The sequence below is a fragment of the Sitophilus oryzae genome, unplaced genomic scaffold (genome assembly GCF_002938485.1).
Source record: "Sitophilus oryzae breed Bouriz unplaced genomic scaffold, Soryzae_2.0 scaffold_1532_pilon_pilon, whole genome shotgun sequence".
In the NCBI taxonomy this organism is placed as follows: domain Eukaryota; kingdom Metazoa; phylum Arthropoda; class Insecta; order Coleoptera; family Curculionidae; genus Sitophilus; species Sitophilus oryzae.
The window spans coordinates 436110-459771 of NW_022146206.1; the positions used below are offsets into that span (position 1 = coordinate 436110).

The window sequence follows — 23662 nt, forward strand, 5'->3', positions numbered from 1 at the left end:
CTACTCTCCAACAGTCTCCGACACGCGAAGAAATTTCTCAGGATTTACGACCAAGAAAAATCAAAGATTTTTCTTGCTTTAAGAGTCTATTACTCTGTACTGTTCGGGTCGCTCTCAAGGGTCGGGTAAAGGGGGTGTGTAGCCGAAGGGAATATGTAATAATTTCAGAAATCTGCCTAAGGCTTAGCCCGATCCTGTCGTGTTAAGCCCCACACAAAATTTCAAACACACGTGCTTTGATTAAGGCTTGATTAAAGTTTGCAGAGCTTCAGCATTTACCATAAAATAGCGAGCAATTTGTTAGAAAACCATATACATTATATATCACTGTAATCACAAAACTTCAATCTATTATCGTATTGTAACGGAATTTTAAAGTATGTCTTTATTTTCGAGAAAATTTAGTCCAAACATAAGGAATATTTTGTTAATGTTTGACCATCAAAATCTTAAAAATAAAGTTGTCTACATTACGGATACAATATAATTTTTTATGTTTAATTTCCTTCTTCATTTGTGTAAAAATACCTAACCAGTTTTACATAAAACGTTAAATGCCGAACGCTTATTTTGCTACTTTTTCGGACTAGTGAAATGGACTCTTAAGTAAGAACAATCTTCGGATTGTCACGGATGTCACGGGGTTTTTAACAGGACACTGTCTCCTCAATGAACACCTCATTAGATTGGAGCCAATCCAGAAACATCGGCCAATACAGATGCTGTGAAGGAAATGGGTAAACGCCAGAACACCTTATCACTGAGTGTGCTGAGACGACAACCATTCTTGCCATCAACTTTTGGTACGATTGATATAGGAAAAAAACAACTAACCTGTGTAAAACCGTCCCAAATACTGGCTTTTGTCAAAGCCCTGAGATTATACGATGAGTTGTAACTCAAGAAAAGGGGACACAATGATCGCGGTGCTTAACCTAACCTCTTCTATTTTGGTCTTGCGGTCTTTTTCTTTGTCAAAAAGGAAGACCAATACTAAGAGCAACGTTAGATCTGCAAAACCAAGACCGACCAGGGTAATACTAACGTAAGATCAAAACCCAGCATGCAAAACTTTTGCGGTATTGCATTTTTTCATGTTTTTATTTACATCTCATTGTTCATAGTTATTAATTAAAAAAATAAAGAAATTTTTATTTAATAAAAAAAGGTTTCACCGAAACTATTGCCAAAATATAAAAATATGATTGATGGAAGCCATATTTGTATTAAAGCTGTTTGCTCGAAAATATTTTTGAAGTGAATGGGAGTTAAAATTCAACGACACGGCCTTGACACAAACTAGCGAGAAAAAAAGTGGTATGTCAATGAGAAAGTTGAGATGGGTATTTGGAGCGTTGTAACTCGGCCCTTATGTAAATTAGAGGGCTGAAACTAGGAATGTAGATGGAACTCGAAGAGTCCCATCTTTTCATGATATTTTGACAACGTTTCGTGCACGACGAAACCCCATCATCAATGAAAATAAAAAAATATATATGATCAAATAAAAAAATCGTCTAATTTAAATGAAATTTGGTATGTCGATAGATTGGACCAAGGCCAACTTTACCGTGTACGATACGTGTCACTGTGACAGTTAGTTCTGACGTAAGAAACGTCAAAAGTTGATGTCGTCCGATCGCGACCAAATTTGGTGGGGGGGCTGTGAGCAAATACGTTTAAATAAAATATATGATGGCCTCCCCATAAGAGCAATGAGAGGATTTACGTCCCAGTATTGAAGGAGGACAGAAAATCGGATCGAGTGGACATAGGTTCGTTCTTGTTTCGTCAAACCTCCTACAACACAAGGATAGACTTATGTAGGAAATGCATTGAAATTCTATAGCCATCCTTCAATATCGGGACAGGAATTTAAGCGGTACCCTCCGTATACTTTATTTTAAACGTATTTGGTTTCAAGACATAGGTTCATCCTTGTTTAGTCAAACCTCCTACAACACAAGGATAGACTTATGTAGGAAATGCATTGAAATTCTATAGCCATCCTTCAATATCGGGACAGGAATTTAAGCGGTACCTTCCGTATACTTTATTATAAACGTATTTGGCTGTGAGCGACGGTGCACACAGTCCCACCCTGCAAAGTTGGATACGACGTCGATCGTTTACATCTTCATCAGTGTGGGACTAAGGATTTGATATTGAAGAAAATGTGGGTAGATTTCTGCATAATTGGGGACGGGCTACAGGATGACGCCCTCGACGTTTCGAACCGATGCCTCTAAATGGATGAAATCAACAGAATGTTTCTTAATTATTGGTCGATTGGAATAAAACTCGGCAAGTGGATAGAGGTATCCGAATGGAGTCCTCAGACGGACAGTCGAGCAGACGGACAGACAGACAGACGGAAATAAAAAGAAGTTTGACTTCAAATGTCCACACATAATTTTTTTATGGAGAAAGTGGTTCTATAGTAAAAAGCTATGAATAAAGTACAAGATATGCAAGAGTCATGCAACAAGGCAAAGACTACTTATTCGACTAAGGGAGTCTTGCTTTTCACTACTCATCTTGCAAAAATCGAATTTTCATTACAGCTTATAAACTAGAAGCAAAAATGCGAAAATATTTTTATAGATAAATCAGTTAAATCAAAATATTTTATAATTTTGACTTTCCTGCTAACTTTTTTGTTTCGTACGGTAAGTTTTTGTACAAAACGGCCAAACTATTCTTCATGAAATATCACTACGTTCTAAGATAGAATAATAACAATGCCTGCCACAACCATTGACAAAATCATCGAATTTGTGATCCATCGAATCTTCTAGATATGAAACATCAAGATACTTAATCATTTTAAAAGAACATATTTTTGTAAAATTTAGATGTCAAAACTCATGGAATATAGATTATAAAATTGACTTGAATAATGTCAAAATTAATAATGACCGATAGCTATAAAAATAAGAAGCCTTTTTTAATTGAAGCCCATACTAATAAATACATTCCAAAGTTACTTATTTTCTGTTTAGATCTGCCTGATCTAATTTTTCCTTGTTTTAATTATAAATTTATTCAAAAATGACAAATTTGAATATAAATACGTCATGTAAATATATAATTTCTTAATCACGATAGAAAAAAAATCCGAGATTGTAAAATCCACTCTGTATGGGATAAATTTTAGAAAATCAGAAAAATTCAGCTGTAAATTCGATTTGGATTGAGGAACGCATCGTCGAGTTCGATTTATTTTTGGACAGGACTCAGACGGTCGTACAAATTAAAAATAAATATTAAATTTCGCACCTCGTGTGGTAGAACGTAAACAAAAATCCGGCCTCAAAAATGACGGATCCGTGGTAAAAGACCCCCGCGATTTATTTTAGCGAGTTTTTATGTACTCGTAGGCAGTACCAAAAATTTTTTTTTGATAAACACTCGAATCTTATTTTTACAATGCGACAACAAAGTAATACAGACATGACGCAAATTCAAATGAGAATTGCCAGAGTTGTTAAATCAAGACATATTGAAATCAAAGTGTGTCTTGATAAAGATATGCTTGACGTTTCCACTTCTTTCAGCATTTAAAAGAAAGTTAGACGAAATATAGTACGGGTGGCCATCATTCAACCATTACTTAAATTATAAGTGCTTTAATGGATTTTAAATTGATTTAATGAAATGTATTCCCAGAGATAAAATGGAACGCAATTATCCACTCTTAATTTAGAAGTTCATCAAATTTTGGGCTATATTTAAAGTACTGTGATGAACCGTAATTCGTTATTATCTTTATTGTATACATTAAAGACTAAATTTTATTATTAAAAGGAAGTATAAAATATCTATAGGTACATCTATATTCATCGGTAGAAGAAATTGGAAAATCTTAGCAAATATATACACCAGCTGTCTAAGGGTATAAAGCATATACCGTCAGAGTGGAATAGTGCTAACATAATTCTTATTTATAAGAAAGGCCGCAAAGAAGACATCAGAAACTATAGACCAATAAGCCTACTGTCAGTAATATACAATATATTCATAAAAATAATAAACAACAGAATACAAAACACGCTAGATGTTGTACAACCACGAGAACAAGCAGGCTTTAGAAGCGGCTTCAGTAGGATTGATCACATACATATTAAGAGAAACTATATCAACCGAACAAAAGAATACGAACTTCCACTAGCCATAGCTTTTATAGACATTGAGAAGGCTTTCGACTCGACATATCCTAATGCAATAATAGAAGCCCTATCGAAACAAGGTAATGACAAGTCTTATATAGAAACTCTTGCCAATATATACAAAGAACTCAAAGAAGCCAAAGCAAGAGTATAATAATATATAAAACAACTCCAGAGTTCCCAACTGATAAAGGAGTATGACAGAGATACGCGATATCCCCCAAAGCTGTTTACAATAACACTAGAAGAAATCTTCCGGCAACTGGACTGGGACTGGACCAACAAAGGATTAAAAATAGATGGAGAATATCTTAACAATCTAAGATTCGGTGATGAAATAGTCCCTACTACCAAAAATAAACAGAAGAATCAAGTTAGCATGGAGTACTTATGGAAGAAACTCAATCATATTCAAATCTAGAATGCCACTTTATTTAAAGAAGAAAACATTCGACAGGTGTGTACTACCAGTCATGACCCATGCCATGCGAAACATGGACATTTAAAATGTACATTACAAGGAAACTGCTGGTCGAACAACGCTCAATGAAAATCGTAAAAGACAAAAGAAAGAATAGAGTGGATACGACTAAAGATCCAGGTAACAGATGTCATTCACAGGCTAGGCCATAATCCGAAATCGTTGAATAAGCTGAAAATAATGATGATAATGATGGTAAAATATCTCTCATTATTTATTTTTGCCCCTAAACTAAAAAAATAGAATATAAGGGTAATCATTTGAAAAGTAGTAATGGAGGATTTTAAATACATATCGGGGGTATAAGTAGGGAGTAAAAATAAGGTATTATTGACTCACCACCGCGAGGCTAACTACTACAACATTATTTTAAATACGAAAGTACCTTGTACAACACAATTCATTCAAAAAGTTCAATACAATCATATAGTAAAATTTCAAATCGTACTATTTGTTTTAGAAATATTTATAATAAAAAATAAAAAGTAAGTAATTTGTACACAAGCAATTTTCTCTTGGTAACTGTCATAAAAGTCTGACGTTAAATATAAATTGGAAAACCCAATCTTCTCTCTACAATCCCTCGGTTGCATTTACGATCTTTCTTCAGTATTTTTTGTTTAAGAGATATTCCCATTGTTATTTAAAAAATATGCAAAAAATTGCTAAAAGCTTATACGAAATTCTCTAGCATTTTGATTTTACAGAATCCTTAGAACATGTGATGTGAAGCTATAAAGATTTGTACATATTCTCTTGTATTTTTCAATGATTATCATAAACCACTACTTATTACTCTTATCTATTTCCATAAATATATTTACAATCCTTTTCAGTTCACAACTACCATAGAGATGTAGTAAATATTTGTGTCAATTCACTACTTTATTTACTATACAAATTTTATATCACTAAAATTTAAATGCTGAAAATAATTTAAGATATATTTCCAAAAATATACTCTTAATATCATGTTTACAAATCCTTTCGAACATTTTTTTTTAATTTAAATCGAACGTTACTCTATCGAGATATCTATTGCCAAGAAAATGTTAACTTTCCTCTACAAGCTGTGCAATTTGCTGAAACATATTATTTTTATGTAGCGTAGGAGATATTTACAAAAGATAACACTGGATTCAGATAGTAAATTTAAATATAAGATTTCTGGTACTCATATTTATATAGTAATTAAGAATCTTAAAAATTCATTAATGTTGTTATTATATTTAGATATCGGTACATCCGTGATTAGATTACATAAAAAGGTATAATCGTACTCTTAAAAAGTTGTAAAATCAAGGTGCCTTTTGAGAGGAGGCTGAAAATTGAAAATAAATTCTAATTATTGAAGAATAAGATTTTAATTTATTTATGGATTCTTTTATTATGGGGAGAGAAAAATGCGAAAATTAACACACGTCTTACATCATACCTATAATATTTAATAGTATCTATTATACAGAGTGTATAATAGATACTATTAATATAAATGCGAATATTTTCAGGGCTGGCAGATTATCTATTTTAATTTCTATTAAAAAAATATTTATTTTTTAAAAAATTTGAGAGCTACCGGATTTTATCTCTAATTGCATCCCTTTTAGTGCAGTAACCATAGAGTAAAGCCCTAACTATGGTAATATCAGAGATTATAAGATATTATACCATCGTAAAATTTGGGGTGAACAGGCAATTCTAAAAATATACAGGAAAATTTAAAAGAAAATGCACTATTTTCAACGATTTTTTTTTGCGAAAAAATCTTCATAGAAGGGTCGAAATATACCACCCCTAGAAATATTTGCACTCATTTAAAACTCACCCTATATATCTCTACTGCTTATATCTTTTTTGGAACTCTGCGTAATAAAAGTAACAAATCTTCAATCAATAGTATTTTTAAATAATAATTATAAACTATTACATTCTAAAAAATATCTTTTATACAATAGGTAACATTGTAGTTTATAAAATTCATAACTATAAGTCTGTTAATCGAAAAAAAATACCTACTTCTATATTAAGCATCTGCCAGAAACATGATATTATACCGATTTCGCTATCTAATGTTATTAACTAGCAATTATAAAAATTAATATCGATCTCAGATGTGTTGTGTCGATAACGATCATCAAACACTTCACGCTTTATAAATATTTCAAGCCAGAATTTTATTTTAGGTTATCAAAAATTTTCTATTAATATTTGAAAATATTAATTAACAATGACACTCCATTGTTATCTATTTAATGTGTTTATTTAATTAAAATCTTGTTTTAAAATTAAAATAGCACTTATAATTTTAATATTGTATAAACTACTTTAATACATATCTTCTACCAAAGCCAAAGAGATATTGATTCCAAATTTGAATGTTGACGATTTTAAATAATAGATGATTGATAATTATTAAGAGTTTTCATTAACAACATTAGATCAGAGTTACTTTGTTAAGAAAATGTAATTTTAGATTATTGTTAATTTGCTAATGATGGTATAATGCATAATATACATATTTACTCTCAATCTTCTCTTAAAATCTCTTACTCGGATGCTTTGGGCCCATTGCGATACCCCTGTATTATTGTACCAAACCCCTTTTCTTATTCTTTTTTTGCGTTAAAGTTCCAGTTCTTTGCTATATTCTTTTGCTATTTGCTTTTCCAGTTCTTTGCAATATTCCCGATGTCGCTGATGTTGGCTTCTGCTGCTTCCTCTAGTCTCTCCAAAAAACCTTGCCCTAAAGTTTTAAAGCGTCAGTATTCTAGTGCCGAACAGTTGCACAGCAGGTGCTCTAGGGTTTTTTTCTTCCTCTCCGCATTTTCTGCAGTAGTCCTCGTTGAGAATCTTCGATCTCACAAAGTTTATCCCCGCAGGGCAGTTTCCAGTGATGATACCTACAATTATGCGTTTTAGGTTCTTTTTGTGCTCTAGTAGTTGTTTTGCCTCTTTGCCACTGGTCATAGTCTTCGAGCTGTAGCGTGGTCCTAACGGTGTTGCCACCTGTCTTGCTGCTTGGCGTTAGTGGTAATTCCTATAGCTTCCTTCAGTGTGTTGATCGTTACAAGTGGTGGGTCATCTGCCACGGCCTCTCCCCTGGTCCTTGGTTACCCACGACATTGCTGTGGCCTGGCATCCAGCACAGAGTGCGTTGACGCAGCCAGGACAGTGCTTCTCGGCAGTTCATCGCATTTTCGATCTCACTGATTGCAAGGTAATACTTCTTAAAGCGCCCAAGCTGTCACAACACACGAGTATATCACAATATAAAATATGGTTTATCAGCGATTTTCCCTCGTATACAACTGGTTTGTAGAACATTACAGCCATCCAATAGCCTTAAAGAAAGCGGATGTCTAGTTCCTCTGAGAGCAGGTATAGGCATACCTACCTGAGCTTTCTGAAGTTACGGAAGCATCTGTGAAGACTGCTATCTCTTGAGTGTTCATTATTCGGTTCTCATGTCGGAATGTGAATCCTTATCTTTTCTCCAAAATCATGTTTAGAGGGCAATATAGTCCGTTTTCTGGTCTAGCAGATGTGGACTCGTGTTTGCCATAGTTTTCCCTATCATTGGCAATATCCTTTAATGACCGTAGTTGGTCTGGTTCCGCAGATTGGATTCCCTTAATCTTAGGGAACCCTTAACGACAAAGGAATTATTAACGGCCACAGAATTCTGGAACTTCATCTGAAACTGGAATAAAAACATTACCTACGCTTTCAAAGCGCTAAGTGAAAGTATTCGGTTAGCAGAACGCCAAGCAGTCGATTTTGGTATTCTCGTTGCCGTGCAAATTGTTTTCTGGATACGCGTTGAGTATATATTGGCAGCATCGCATTTTTTCAGGTATTTAATAGTCAAATGTGGACAAAACAATGGAAAATGTCAATGTTACGTGAATTTCATAACCTATTGTTGAGTTATGTCAACCTATTTTTCTATGGATATGCCTTGGATATATCATTATTCTTATTATACGAGAGAAATTATGAAGACGCTTCTCAGCATTTTTGATGTTTTGAACAATACCTATAACTGCAAATTCCTAAATTATCAATTACTTATTGAGGAATTTATAGAAAAAGAAGTATTTTTAACCAGGGCCTTGTAAGTGAAATATTAAAAATGGTTCCAACAAAAGTTTCCCAATTATGACGGGTGATGGCGCTGATCGTCAAAATGTTTGGACAGGGATTTTGCTTACCGACAATACGACGTGAGCTACGACCGGACCCAGGAATAATCAGAATGATCAGTCTTTCTTGGACATTTGCCGCGGAAATGTGTGTTAATTTCTGTTGTGATAAGTGTGGTTGTGTTTGCAGTTTGATTATTTGGTTTTGATATCATGTTAAAATTAATTTTGAAGTATTGTATCACCTGTTTTTATGTAATAGTACTTTTTTTAGTTCTATGATCTGATATGTTATGATTTGTTAATGTTTGTTTAACAATGTTATACCAAAGAGGTTATACTTAATATACTTATCAATTTGCATAGCCTAACTTTTTTATCAATAAACTTTGTAGATTTTCAGATTATTTAATTCCTTTTGTTTCCGTTTGTAATTTTATTTTTAAGACATATTATGTGGTTGTTTCACATAATATGTTTTAAAAATAAAATTGCAAATAGCGAATAAAAATAATTAAAATAAAAAAGTGTATTTTACAATTCCCCCCGGCCCCGCACCCCTTTGGCTAACCTGTAAATGTCAGCTATGTTGAGAGATGGCGTTACGAAAATGGAACCGATTTATTACAAGGAACTTGGGCTTCTTTTTCGTTAGTATATTCTGTGGTTTTAACTAAAGAGCAAGAGAACGCACAAAATCACAATTTTTTCTATTTTTACTGACAGTTCGACAAGCAAAACGATCCTTTAAGGCTAAGGTAGCCGTTTTCGAATCGCTTAGCGAATGCAGTAAAGACGCTAAGCGCGTCAGATGAGAATACCCAAATCGGTAGTGAAGTGCGCGCTAAGCGAAAATTAACGTCATATAGGCTGAGCGTCTAAAAGCGCTTAGCGTTTTCGAAGTTACAGAATTCGGACCCAGATCCTTCACGAGCATTGCATTGAAATGGTAACACAATACTCATAATTAATGATACTAAATCTATTACAAAAATAAATATTACATTAATTTAATGCTTGATGTTTTACATTCCCGATAAAAATAATCCTTTATACTCTACCAATTTTTTGTGTTCCCAAATTTTATATTTTGAATTATTAAACATTTTAAATCGTTTCTTTTCTGCTCAGCGATGCAGGTACATACGCCACTGGCAGGCTTAAACAAAAACCCGCTCGCGAGAGCGGATTCTCGATTTGATGGCTCGACGAAGCGAAGCGAAGACGGACAGACCGTCAACGAACCAGAAGAAGAAGCAGAAGAGGAATAAAAAAGGGACGGGACCGCCGACGGGACAGAGACGGAGAGCGATCGCGCAACGAAAAACTATAATTCGAAATTTGTCCCGGTGTCTCTACGACGAATTTTAAAGAATGCCCAAGAGAGGAGAGCAAAAACCGCGCGGGACTCGAAAATCGACCTTTTTCTCAAAGGTTAGTTGGTGGGTCGTCGATCGGCAGTAAGACCAATGCTTTAGAAAGATTATGGTGATCGCGAAACAATATACACTTTTATTGCAATATACAGCATACGATATACATACATTTTGCTTAAGAGTCTATTACGCTGTACTGTTCGGGTCGCTCTCAGGGGTCGGGTAAAGCGGGTGTGTGGAAGAAGGAAATATATATTATATTTCAGAAATCTGCTTCAGGCTTAGCCAGATCCTGTCGTGTTAAGCCACCCCCAAAATTCCATACACACGTGCTTTGATTAAGGCTTGATTAAGGTGTGCAGAGCTTCAGCATTTGCCATAAAATAGCGAGCAATATGTTACAAAACCATATAAATTATATATCACTGTAATCACAAAACTTAATATATTTCCGTATTGTAACGGAATTATAAATTATGTCTTTATTTTCGAGAAAATTTAGTCCAAACATAAGAAATATTTGGTTGATATTTGACCATCAAAATCTTGAAAACAAAGAAGCATACGGATATAGTATAATCCTTTATCTTCAATTTTCTTCTTCATTTGTGTAAAAATACTTAGCCAGTTTTACATAAAACGTTAAATGCCGAACGCCTATTTTGCTACTTTTTCGGAATAGTGAAATGGACTCTTAATGAGTTTCCATCACAATATTCTAGAGAACTGTAATATTTAAATTGTAGATTGTTATCACTGAAAAGGTTTTTGTTAAAATACTTTAGACTTCGAGCAGAAATCAATTTGTCTGACTAAAACTTTTTAGCTATCCCCAAATAGTAGTTGTAACTGGCAAAGGAGTACGACAGGGAAACGCAATATCCCCAAAGCTGTTTACCAGCAACATTAGAAGAAATCTTCCTTCAACTGGACTGGACCAACAAAGGATTAAAAATAGATGGAGAATATCTTATTCTCCATCGGAGATTCGCTGATGACATAGTCCTAATTGCCAAAAGTCCTGAGCAACTACAAGCACAAATTATTGAACTAAATACAGCCAGCAATAAAGTGGTAAAATGAATTTAGCAAAATGTGCTAAAATAAATTTAGCAAAAACTAAATAAGTAATGTACAACGAACTAGTGGAAAGAAAAGACATTCTAATAAATAACACAATACTGGAAATAGTAGAATATATACATTTGGGACAACTAATACACAGCTCGCGATCTCTACTACCAGAAATCAACAGAAGAATTAAGTTAGCATGGAGTACATATCGAAGAAAGCAAAAAAAAGTATGGAAGAGAGAACGTAAAAGTATAGAGTGGAAACGAGAAAAGACCCAGGTAATAGATGTTATCCACAGAGTCAAATCCTTCAAATGGCAATGTGCAGGATACCTGGTAAGAAGGACGGACAACAGATGGACCACAAAAATTACAGCATGGTACACACGAGGAATTAAGAGATCTAGAAGAAGACCGAACCTGGGATGGGACCATGATATTAGGAAATTAGCAGGGATTACTTGGGCTCGCATAGCCAACAATAGACAACAATGGGCCCAACTTCAAAGAGAGTATCTAAATATGAGAGGGAGGCTACACCATAATTGGAAATGGTTGAATAAGCTGAAAACGATGATGATGGTTATGAGTTAGATTACAGATTATATGGGAGGGGAGGAAGTTACCTGTGAAGTGCCCCCCTTTCTTGAGTTATATCTCATCATACAGTCTCAGGGCTTTGATAAAAGCCAGTATCTGAAATTGTTTTATAGAGGTCAGTTCCCCATCACCGATATTAATCGTATCAAAGTTTATGACATGAATGGTTTTCATCTCGGCGCACTCGGAAATTAGGTGTTCTGGTGTTTCCCCATTTTCCATCAGAATCTGCATTCACCGTTGTTTCTTAGCTTCAAGGTGTTCATTGAGGAGACCGTGCCCTGTAAAATATCCGTGACAATCCGAAGATGGTTACATCAAAAATAATTTTTGATTTTTCTCGGTCGTAAGTTCTGAGATATTTCTTCGAGTGTCTTAGACCGTTGGAGGGTTCCCATTCCAGGTTACGGATGGAGTCTTCCAGGTTCCTGAGGTCTGCTTTATAGTTCCTTTTTTTGTGGTCTATAGCATTAAGTCTAAAAAATCAAATGTAGAAGGGACTAAACTATTGGAAAGGGACTGGTAAACTCATGACCGACTGAATCACATGGTAAAATTATGATTGACGAATAATTACAAAAAATACCTACCTTTTTTTTATTTTGTAGAGTCATTTCAAGTGATGAGAATATCCAGACACGCATTTGGGAATTGTTAATTGTTTTAATTGATTGGCTAAACACATGAGATACAAATAAAGAACTTAATGGATAATTTAGTGCCATTCCGACTAAACAAACTCTGTTTACAAAAACACAGGAACCGAAATCTCCAAAATGTTCCTCATTTTTCACTCCAATTGCTGTTTTGTTGAAAACGGCAGATTCTCTGCATTGTCGCGGCTTTGTCCGTTCGACTCAACTCCGTTTTTAAATCAATTTTCTCTAGTACCTATCTATGGAATATCCGTAGACGGTGACAATACTGCGCTTACCACGCCGGAATTAATTGTACTTTTTTCCGCATCGGTCGTGATTTCTGACATGTCTCGACTGCCATTCCTCTTGCCCCTTTTTTCTTGTACGCCACGCCGGGTCTAATTGCGGTCTTCCAACAAAAAGAGGTCTCGGCCAGACGACGGACGGACGGACGCATTTCAGTAATTTCAATCGGGCCGCTCGCCTTTGTTTTTTCTCCGTCCACCAAAACGAACCGGTCGCCGTCGCAGGACATATCGAGCGGTATATACCGTGTGCAACGAAACTAACCATGACTACCTACAACGATGATAAATGCAATAAAAAAAAACAAGCCTAGCCAAGAAGACAAATATGAGTAAAACATACAGTATGATTAATATTGTCTTTTTGAAATAAAAATATTTTTTATAAAAATTTTTGCTTGTTCTAAAATGGTTAATGCCGTTTATACTTTCACAATTTTCCATACCGTTTTAGAGACAATTAAAGAACGCACGAAAATGAAGTTGAATTATAATTGAAAGTCCTATAAATCAAAACGCGTTTGATTGCGTCTTCTTTGATAGATTGTTATTGATAGAATTGATTTACTTAACGTCATATTTCTTGCTGTTTTAAAATGTTAAACGAGTATAAAATTTATTTAATTCAATGTTACGGGAAGAGTGATAATAGTCAATCAAAAAATATGATACTTTACAACAGCAAAAAATATGACTAGTCAAAATTAATAATAACCGTCTATCAAAGAACGAAATCGAAATTATATTATTATAGAAACGCGTTTTGATTTTTAGGACCAACTACATTTTCATGTTTTTTCTAATTTTCTCTCAAACGGTATGGAAATTTGGAAAATTATAAACTGGATTAACCATTTTAGAACAAGCAAATTAATTTTATAAAGAATGCATTTTTGTCAAACTGTGAATATTAAAAAAGTTTTTCCTCTTGTAAAGACAATCCGGGGGCATACTGTATATCAATGTAATCTGGAATAGGTATAAAAACCCCAAAAATATATCCAGACAGGGGAAGTTCCTATCGGAATCCTTTCTGACATCAAAAGACTGATTACTTTATCACATACCTTATTTAAAATATATATCCAGAAGGCACTGAAAAACTGCAGAGGGAAGAGTAGAGCTATTTAGAGTTTGACCACCAGTGTCTACTACTTGACTTTGTTTTTGCAGATGACCAAATTATCATTGCAGGTTGTGAGGAGGATGCCAATTATATGTTTAGGAAACTTGAGGAAAAATATAATAGATGAGGACTCAATACCAACCTTACAAAAATCGAATACCGGAAAGTAGGAGAAGAACAAAATCAAGATCCTGAACAACACATACACGAAATTAAAAGGTGTAGCGAATACAAATATTTAGTAAGTATCTGAAGAAGGAAACTCCGCAGAGTTCACCAAGGCAAGAAAGTAATCGGTCTTTTAAAACCTCTCCTGTTTTAGGTAGTAATTATCCTAAAAAAGCTAAGGATTTACAAAAGCAATCGTAGAGCCAATTCTAACATATGGTGCCAAGAAATTTACATCAAAATAGAGATGGTCGCTAAACTGGCGGTAACTATGACAACAACAATCAACACGACGCTCATTGGCCGTACGTACCGATAGCTGTCGGTAACTTGCCGATACCGACGATTGTACAGAATAGCGCCCCTGGCTAGTGATTGTGGAATTTTGTGGAATTTGGGTATGTTCGCCGTGGAATATAAGTTTGGACCATTGGCAACGCTGCCGACAATGCATGATGGAATTGAGAGAGTTACTATGGTATGGGCACGTAAAAAGAATGGGAGAGGAAATATAACCAAAAAGGGCAATGAAGTATCGTCCCCAATGGATTATACACCAGGAATATACAATATACAACTTCCACTGTAGTATTGAGCAACAAAAGGAATTGGGAGAAAGAAACGTGTGCTCGACAATTAAAAGACCATACCATAACGTATACTGATGCTTCTAAACCCAAAGCAGAAACAGGGATAGGAGTATTTGGGCCGAAAACTAAATACTCCATACTAATGGAGACCTAGCCCAGCATTCTTCAGGTAGAAAGCTCCGCTATCCAAAGATGTGTACAACTTATTTTAGATAGGAACTATCGAAAAGAAGAAATAGCTATTTTATTCGATAGACAAGCAGTTTTAAGAGCGATTAACTCAGTAACCATCAATTCAAAGTTTGTCAAAAAGTCGTAGAGAAACTGAACAAATTAGGCAAAGAAAAGAAAGTCCTTCTACTCAGGGTTGCCGCCCACAAAGGGATAAAAGGCAATGAAAAAGCAAACGATCTAGTTAGAAAAGGAGCGAACACTCCACTAACTAGACCAGAACCGTTCTCTTTCCCAAGTGGAAACCAACTTAAAGCAGAACATGGAATGAGAATCCTCCAATGGTCTAGAAGACCTCAGGACTTACGGATCGAAAAAAATCAATGATTTTCCTTGATTTAAGTAGGAACAATCTTCGCATTGGAAGAAGAAGACACTGTTCATTCAATGAACACTTCAGTAGTTTGAAGCTAAGAAACAACGGCGAATGCAGATTCTGTGGGGAAAATGGGGAAACACCTGAATAACACCTCATACTTAATGCGCCGAGACGATAACCATTCGTGCCATAAACTTTGGTAAAATAGATATCGGAGACGGAGAACTAACCTCTGTGAAACCGTTTCAGATACTGGCTTTTGTCAAAGTCCTGAGACTGTGTAATAAGTTATAGCTCAAGAAACGATCTATAAGGTCACGGTGCTTAACTTCCCTTTTCCTATATTATCTACAATCTAGCATACATATATCTACTGAATAAACAAATTCATGACAAATACTAGAAATATGGACGACAATTATAAATTGAAAAAAAATAGTAAACCAATTCACTAATAAGTGATTTTATGGGAAAAGTTGCTATATTCATTGAAATCGACACTAAAAATAAAAATGGGAAGAATAAAAGTGAAGCTATCTGTGATGAATTAGTTTAGTCGGCCACACTAGAGGCAGAGATACGTAAAATACATCGATGACTTTTATCGCAGATGGCACGAACGTAAACACGGGAAAAATCAAAGCTAACTTTGATATACACATTAAAGCAAGTAGGGAGGCTTTGATGTCTGAGAATGTTTATTAGTCGAAAACAATTTGAAGCGATCTGTTTGGGAGTTACGTCGACGACTGGCCGGGCCTTCTCGAAAAACTGCCGATAATTATTTATGTAAGGTTATGCGCAGTTTTTGCATTCGCGGAAGAACTAAATATTAGTCCGTTGATCAAAGCGAGGCCGCCATCTAGATAAATATCTTTTTATACAGGAAACTCGGGCCGTCTCGAATACATATCCATCTTTTTTTAGTGTCGTACAAATACACAAATTATTTTACTGTAAACCATTCCACATAAAAGCGGTTTTTATCTAGATAAATATATAAATGAAAAGATGTTAGTATAACGCCTTATTCTCAGAACTAAAAAGAACTTAATGGAAATTTCTAAATTGATAATATGTTGGTTTCCGTAGTTTTTATATGAAAATGAAAAATATATTTTTTAGTGTTTCTTGGTTATTGGGGGCACAAATTCATTGAGAAGATATTGTTGGGATTTGAAAGAACCCGCCACAGCAGCTATATAGATAACATTAATTTAGTGTTTTATTATTGATTGTAATTAGTCATTTTACGATTGTTTTACGATTCTTTAGATTACTCTAGTTATAAAATAATAACGGTTTATTAAAGGTGCGTAGACAATAAAATAATGCCAATCATAACGACATAATAATAAAATATTGTTTATATCACTGTATCAAATTTACTGATTTTTCAGCAGTGTCTTATAATTTTCAATTATAACATAACATGTATATGTAAGTATTCTAAATAAACATTCTTTATATTGGTGTTTCTGAGAGACAGTTTAAAGAAAAATGAAGTTAAAATACAGCAAAAATAATTTTTTCTGAATATTTTTATTTGCCACTATTAAAGAATCTATGATACACATCTTATTGCTGATTTTTTTTATCGAGAATATCGAGATATATCTAGTATAATAGTGCTCTTAGTATCTGATGCCAAATAATCTTAAATATACAGAAAGCCAACCTCTTTGAAATATATTATGCTTGTATTTTATGACTTTTAATAGCTAATGTAATAGACACAAAATAAACAATATATAAGGGAAATTGGAACGACTTTCGTTGCACGTCATCAATGTCACGTCTTATGGAGTTTGCTGGTGGTCGTATTATAATGTTCAACGGAAGTTGTTTTAATTTCTCGTAAGTTTAATAATTATGTGCATTTTTATTTAATTCTTGATTTTAAAATAAAGTTGTTTGTCCTTAGTTAAGTTATAAAAATGTGTTAACGAAGACAGCAACCAGGCGCTAAAATATTATATTGAGCGTTGGAAATGTTAAGAATTATTGATCTTAATGAAACTGATATAAGTTACAGACAAGACATAATTACATTAATTACCCTATTGTTTTTTATATTGATGCATGATTTTTACTGTATCTCGTGATTGAAAAATTATAATAGTTATGTCATAAAGTAATATCCTTTGAACTAGTGTTGATTTTTCTAAAGGACTTTGTAATTTAAATGAATGGCTAATTTCTTTTTTAGCATCCCCATCTGTATGTTGTTGAAAGAAATGTTGAAATTTTAATGTTGAAGCAATAAAGTGGATGTCCATAATTAATGTAATGCGTTATAGTTAACAGCTATTAGTTATTAGCGTTGTTGTTAGACTAATATTTTATAGAAAATTATTGAATATCGAATGTTTTGTATGGTTAAAGAAATAATATTTTACTAAAAATTCGTCTCTAAAATTTTAACAAAATGTTTGCATTTTCTATTTTACGCAATTACATTAAATTTGATATAGGTACAATTCAAAATGTTTCATCAGAGCAGGTCCACAAACTTCCAAAATCCATATCCAAAATATGAATAATAGTTGTCAGAATGTGTGTAGGTATAAAAAAACAGCTAGGTAGCACAAAACGAAAATCAGTGAGGTACTGTAGAAGCCAAAAAGTCATATCGTCCTATTGATATTCAATCAGAACTAAAATCGATCAGTAACCATCAATAAAAACTCAGTAACCATCAATTCGAAGTTGGTCAAAGAATGAGTCTATAATAATTAGTCTATAATATTTACGACAAAGCCTAGAGAAGCTGAAAAAATTAGGCAAAGAAAATAAAGTCCTTATACTCTGGGCACCAGCTCACCAAGGGATAGAAGGCAATGAAAAAGCAAACGGTCTAGCTAGAAAAGGAGCGTTCTATAGCTTTTGATATTATTTTATGACTGTTATGTTTGATTAACGCTTGTCTATTTTATTGGTTTTTACACATCTGCAACTAGGTGTTTCTTTCATTGTGGTCTTGAGAACACATGCAGCTGATTTCAATGAAACAAAACATGAAGAAATGGATAATAATGTATCCATAATAATAATAATAATTAATGTGTCGAGCTATTATTTAACGGATTACAATTATTGGGGAAATACCAAAGCGGGCAAGTGCCAAATTTAATATTGAAAAATTAAAGTTATTGCATTAGAAACGTAATAAATACCATACTGCATGTCCTAACAAAAGTTACAAGTGCCAAGCGAAAGCGTCTATTTTTTATGTATATTATATGTATTTTATTAGTTTCAGTTCTACTGTGTTTTTCTCATTTATCTCCAAAAAATAATTTTTGCACTTATCCCCTTTCGTATTTCCATTCTTCAATTGAAAATTGACCACTGATGTGATTAATTATTTTATAAAAAAAGATTTATTAAAGTAGGTCCATAAACTTTATCCAAAATGTGAATAGGAATTGCCAGAATCTGTGTAGGTATAAAAATACAGGTAGGTATCACAGAACTAAAATCTATCAGTTATTGTAGGAGCTAAAAATTCATATCGTCCTAATGATAGTGTTGATGGTTGAAACTTGAATGAATCAACTAAATCTAAGGATTTACTTAAATTCATACTATGCCTTACTTGTCTACTTAGACAATCCAGTTATAGTGAATTATTGTTTTGATTTTCTTTTATGATTAATGCTTGTTTATTTTATTGGTTTTCATACATCTGCAACTAGGTGTTTATTTCATTACTTCACAATTATATGCATTTAATTTAACATCTTCATAACACAGCATCATGACATTTAACAAAATATGAAGAAATGGATAATAATGAATCCACAATTAATTAATCTATTGCGTTGTTTTGTTATTGCCCTATTATTTAACGGATTATAATTGAATATTGATGGTTATGATTAGTTAAGTTATAAAAAAAGTTTTACTAAAGCAGGTCCATAAAAATTCCTAAATGTGAATAATAGTTGTCACAGAATGTGTGTAGGTATCAAAATACAGCTAGGCATCACAAGACGAAAATCTATCAGTTATTGTAAGAGCCAAGAGTTCATATTGTCCTAATGATAGTGTTGATGGTTGAAACTTGAATTAATCAACTTGATCTAAAAATCTAAGTAGACAATCCAGTTATAGTTATTTTTATTTTCTTTTATGATTCTTATGATTGATTAACGCTTGTTTATTTTATTGGGTTTTCCACATCTGCAGCTATCTTCCATTACTTCATAATTATATAAATTTAATATTCAGAATCGGAACACATGCAGCATGAAGAATGAAGAAATGCATAGGTAGTGATGAATCCATAATTATTTAATTAATGTATTGTGTTGTTTTGTTATTGCCCTTTTATTTAACGGATTACAATTGAATACTGATCGCTGATGATTAGTAAAGTTATAAAAAAGTTTTATTAAAGCAGGTCCATAAAACTATATCAAAATATGAATAATGGTTGTCAGAATGTGTGTAGGTATAAAAATACGACTTGGGGTATCAGAAGACAAAAATCTATCAGTTATTGTAGGAGCCAAGAGTTCATATCGTCCTAATGATAGTGGTTGAAACTTAAATGCATCAACTAGATCAACTAGTTATAATTAATTATTCTTTTGATTTTCTTTTATGATTGATTAAGGCTTGTTTATTCTATTGGGTTTTCTACATCTGCAGCTAGGTGTTTCTTTCATTACTTCACAATTATATACATTTAATGTTCAGAACACATGCAGTATGAAGAAATACATAGTGATGAATACATAATTAATGTATTGTGTTGTTTTATTATTGCCCATTTATTTAACGGATTACAATTGAATGTTGATCGTTGATGATTAGTAAAGTTATAAAAAAAGTTTTATTAAAGCAGGAACCCTAAAACTTTATCCAAAATGTGAATAATATTTGTTAGAATGTGTGTAGGTATAAAAATACCGCTAGGCATCCCAAGATGAAAATCTATCAGTTATTGTAGGAGCCAGGAGTTCATATCGTCCTAATGATAGTGTTGATGTTTGAAAATTGAATGAATCAACTAGATCTAAAAATCTAAGTAGACAATCCAGTTATAGTTAATTATTTTTTTGATTTTCTTTTGTGATTGTTATGATTGATTAACGCTCTTTTGTTTATTTTATTGATTTTCATACATCTACAACTAGGTGTTTCTTTCATTACTTCACAATTATATGCATTTAATTTAAGGTCTCCACAACACATGCAGCATGTTGACATTTCAATGAAACAAAATATGAAGAAATGGATAATAATGTATCCATAAATAACGGTATTGCGTTGTTGTGTTATTGCCCTCTTATTTAACGGATTACAATTGAATATTGACCATTGATGATTAGTAAAGTAAAACAGTGCCCATAACATTTTATCCAAAATGTGAATAATAGTTGTCAGAATGTGTGTAGGTATAAAAATACGGCTAGAGGTATCAGAAGACAAAAATCTATCAGTTATTGAGGGAGCCAAGAGTGCATCATCAATCAAGTAGATCTAAAAATCTATGTAGACAATCCAGTTATAGTTAATTATTTAACGCTTGTTTGCTTTATTGGCTTTTCTACATCTGCAGCTAGGTGTTTCTTTCATTACTTCACAATTATATACATTTATGCAATCTTCAGAACACATTCAGCGTGAAGAAATTGATAGTGTAATCCATAATTAATTAATGCACTGTGTTGTTTTGTTATTGCCCTTTTATTTAACGGATTACAATCATTGGCGTATCTAAAGGGGGGCCCGTGAGTACCGCCCCCCCCCCTAGGTACTGCTGGGCACCCACCAGAAATCTTGAATTATGACTGTTGGCTACGTATTAATTTTTATTTGCTTGTGATGTACTAAAAATTACGTTTTCTAGTTTTGTTTAGTTAACATTATTTTGTTGAGTTCAAAAAATGTATTAATTTTTATTTTTTTATAAAATTTGTAGGTATTTAAGTAATCTACGGGAACACGATTTGATAACCAAATCTATGAAATTTACTGATAGAAATTAATGTAAACGTTTTATTCAAAAAACGTGTTTTTTAAATTATTCTTCATTTTTTAAAAACCAAAAGACCTAGGCCCCCCCCTGGCTCATCACCAGGCCCCCCCTAGGATGAGTTACTAGTTACGCTAATGATTACAATTGAATATTGATCGTTGATGATTAGTAAAGTTATAAAAAAGTTTTATTAAAGCAGGAACCACAAAACTTTATCCAAAATAGGAATAATAGTTGTCAGAATGTGTGTAGGTATCAAAATACAGCTAGGCATCGCAAGACGAAAATCTATCAGTTATTGTAAGAGCCAAGAGTTCATATGGTCCTAATGATGGTGTTGATTGTTGAAACTTGAATTAATTATCTAAATCTAAAAACCTAAGTAGAAATTTCCAGTTATAATCAATTATTTTTTTGATTTTCTTTTATGATTGTTATGATTGATTAACGCTTATTTATTTTATTGGATTTTCTACATCTGGAGCTAGGTGTTTTCTTTCATGAAGAAATGCATAGTGATGAATCCATAATTTATTAATGTATGGTGTTGTTTTGTTATTGCCCTATTATTTAACGGATTACAATTGAATATTGATCGTTAATGATTAGGAAAGTTATAAAAAAAGTTTTATTAAAGCAGAAACCATAAAACTTTATCCAAAATGTGAATAATAGTTGTCAGAATGTGTGTAGGTATAAAAATACCGCTAGGTATCACAAGACGAAAATCTATCAGTTATTGTAGGGCAATAAAATATATTACCCGAACACATCGCTGTTTGTACGAAATAACACACGCACACACAGACACAAGACAGCCGACGTACAAAAAGGATCACGATAACACAGGACCATAAAGATAAAAGATTATGGAAGATAATAAAAAAAATTGTTATTACCCCTAGATCGGCGTTCATCTGGCCGTCCTGGTCGAGGAAATTTCTCATCGTGGTCGAATTGTAGCCCAGATTCTTGCACAAATTCGACGAAATCGTCTGACAACGTTCCGCTCCCGAGCCCCAAGTCAAGCAGGCCGTGACGAGCAGCACCAAAACAAAAGCACCGCTGATGCCGCGCTCCATAATGTGGATAATTTCCGATTTTTGACTGAAATTATTCGTATTTCTACGCGAGAATATCGACACGTAAACGTCTGAGACGCGGCCGCCTATCGCAGTCCATTTTTTCCGTATTCAAACGCTAAATTCTTCGAGTTTTCTACGCTCAAACGTATCGGATAACGAACGACTTTTTCAATGCGCTCTTGATACGAGGCAGGCAATAAACGGACTAACGGAGGGAAGAGAAATAAATGAATGCCGCTCGCTCGGCCTGATACAAAACAACCGCTTTACAAAAGATAAACTTTTTAGTGTGCCGTGATAATTTCGTGAGCGGTTCGCGTCGATAAAGTGGTGGGCTCGAGTTTACTCAGTAAAGTTTACTTAAGGGCTGACAAGAGAACTTTTTTTAGATGTTTTTGTTGTGCGAATTAAACCTTATACAGGGTGAGTCTTAAATAAGTGCAAATATTTTTAGGGGTAGTATGTTTCGACCTCACATTTTTTTCACGGAATTTTTTGAAAAAAATTTTGGAATTTTTTCTAGTTTTTAGTTAAAAACAAAATTTCTTGATAGAATGGCAACATAGGTAGTAGATTAAATTTACAAGATAGAAAACCCAGAAAAAATCCAGTGGTTCTCAAAATTTAATTAATTAAAATTTTAAAAAATAAATAAATTTTTAAAAAAAAATTAAAATTTTTTCTCTCATTTTTTGGAAATGTTCAAGGTATAGTAACTCGTCGCGATCTACCAACCTTGAAAATATTTGCACTTATTTAAGACTAACCCTGTATAATATATTTTTTTTAAACAGTTAAAATTTGGTGGATTTGTGATATACAACAAATGTCAACTATTAACAATCTAGTAGCTAGGCCCTCCACCGGGCTTTGGGGTTGTCAGTTTTGAATATAAGTTACCACTAAAAGAAACAGCCATTAGACCAAATCACCAGGTTTAGTTAGAAAACCACTAAGACGGCAACACTGGCCCACATACAGCTGGGGTTGCCAACTCTCGAAGCTGAATATCCGCTAGATTCGTAACTAAAAACCTCTAGAATTCGCCAAGAGCGAAATTAAAAGTGAAATTCTGCCATGTTGTTTTTTTTGAACCTTTGTGTAAGGCTCTTGTCAAATAATGAGACGAATTTAACGTGACTTCGAAGATTGGACGCAATTTGAGGCCTAGATAAATAAAGAATATATGATAATTACGCGATTATTGGTGCAAATTTTGAGTAGAATTGAAATAAAAATTGTGTTGTCAATATTAGTTATTATTATTCAGAAATTTAAACCCCTAAAAAACCGCTAGACGCAAAATTATTTTTTAACTAAAAAAACGAAAAATAGCTAACTTGGCAACAGTAGGAAACGAGCTAATTCTC

At 33.4% G+C, this 23662-nt stretch overlaps 1 protein-coding gene across 1 annotated transcript in view; it reads right to left on the bottom strand.

The window, feature by feature from the left end:
- Positions 1 to 22538, bottom strand: part of LOC115878810 (frizzled-10-A-like) — a 55338-nt gene extending 32800 nt beyond the window's left edge. Inside the window, exon 1 of the mRNA XM_030895413.1 lies at positions 22107 to 22538. Coding sequence (XP_030751273.1) covers positions 22107 to 22289 — 183 coding nt within the window. The 5' untranslated portion in view covers positions 22290 to 22538. The remainder of the gene's footprint in view (positions 1 to 22106) is intronic.
- Positions 22539 to 23662: the final 1124 nt, after the last annotated feature.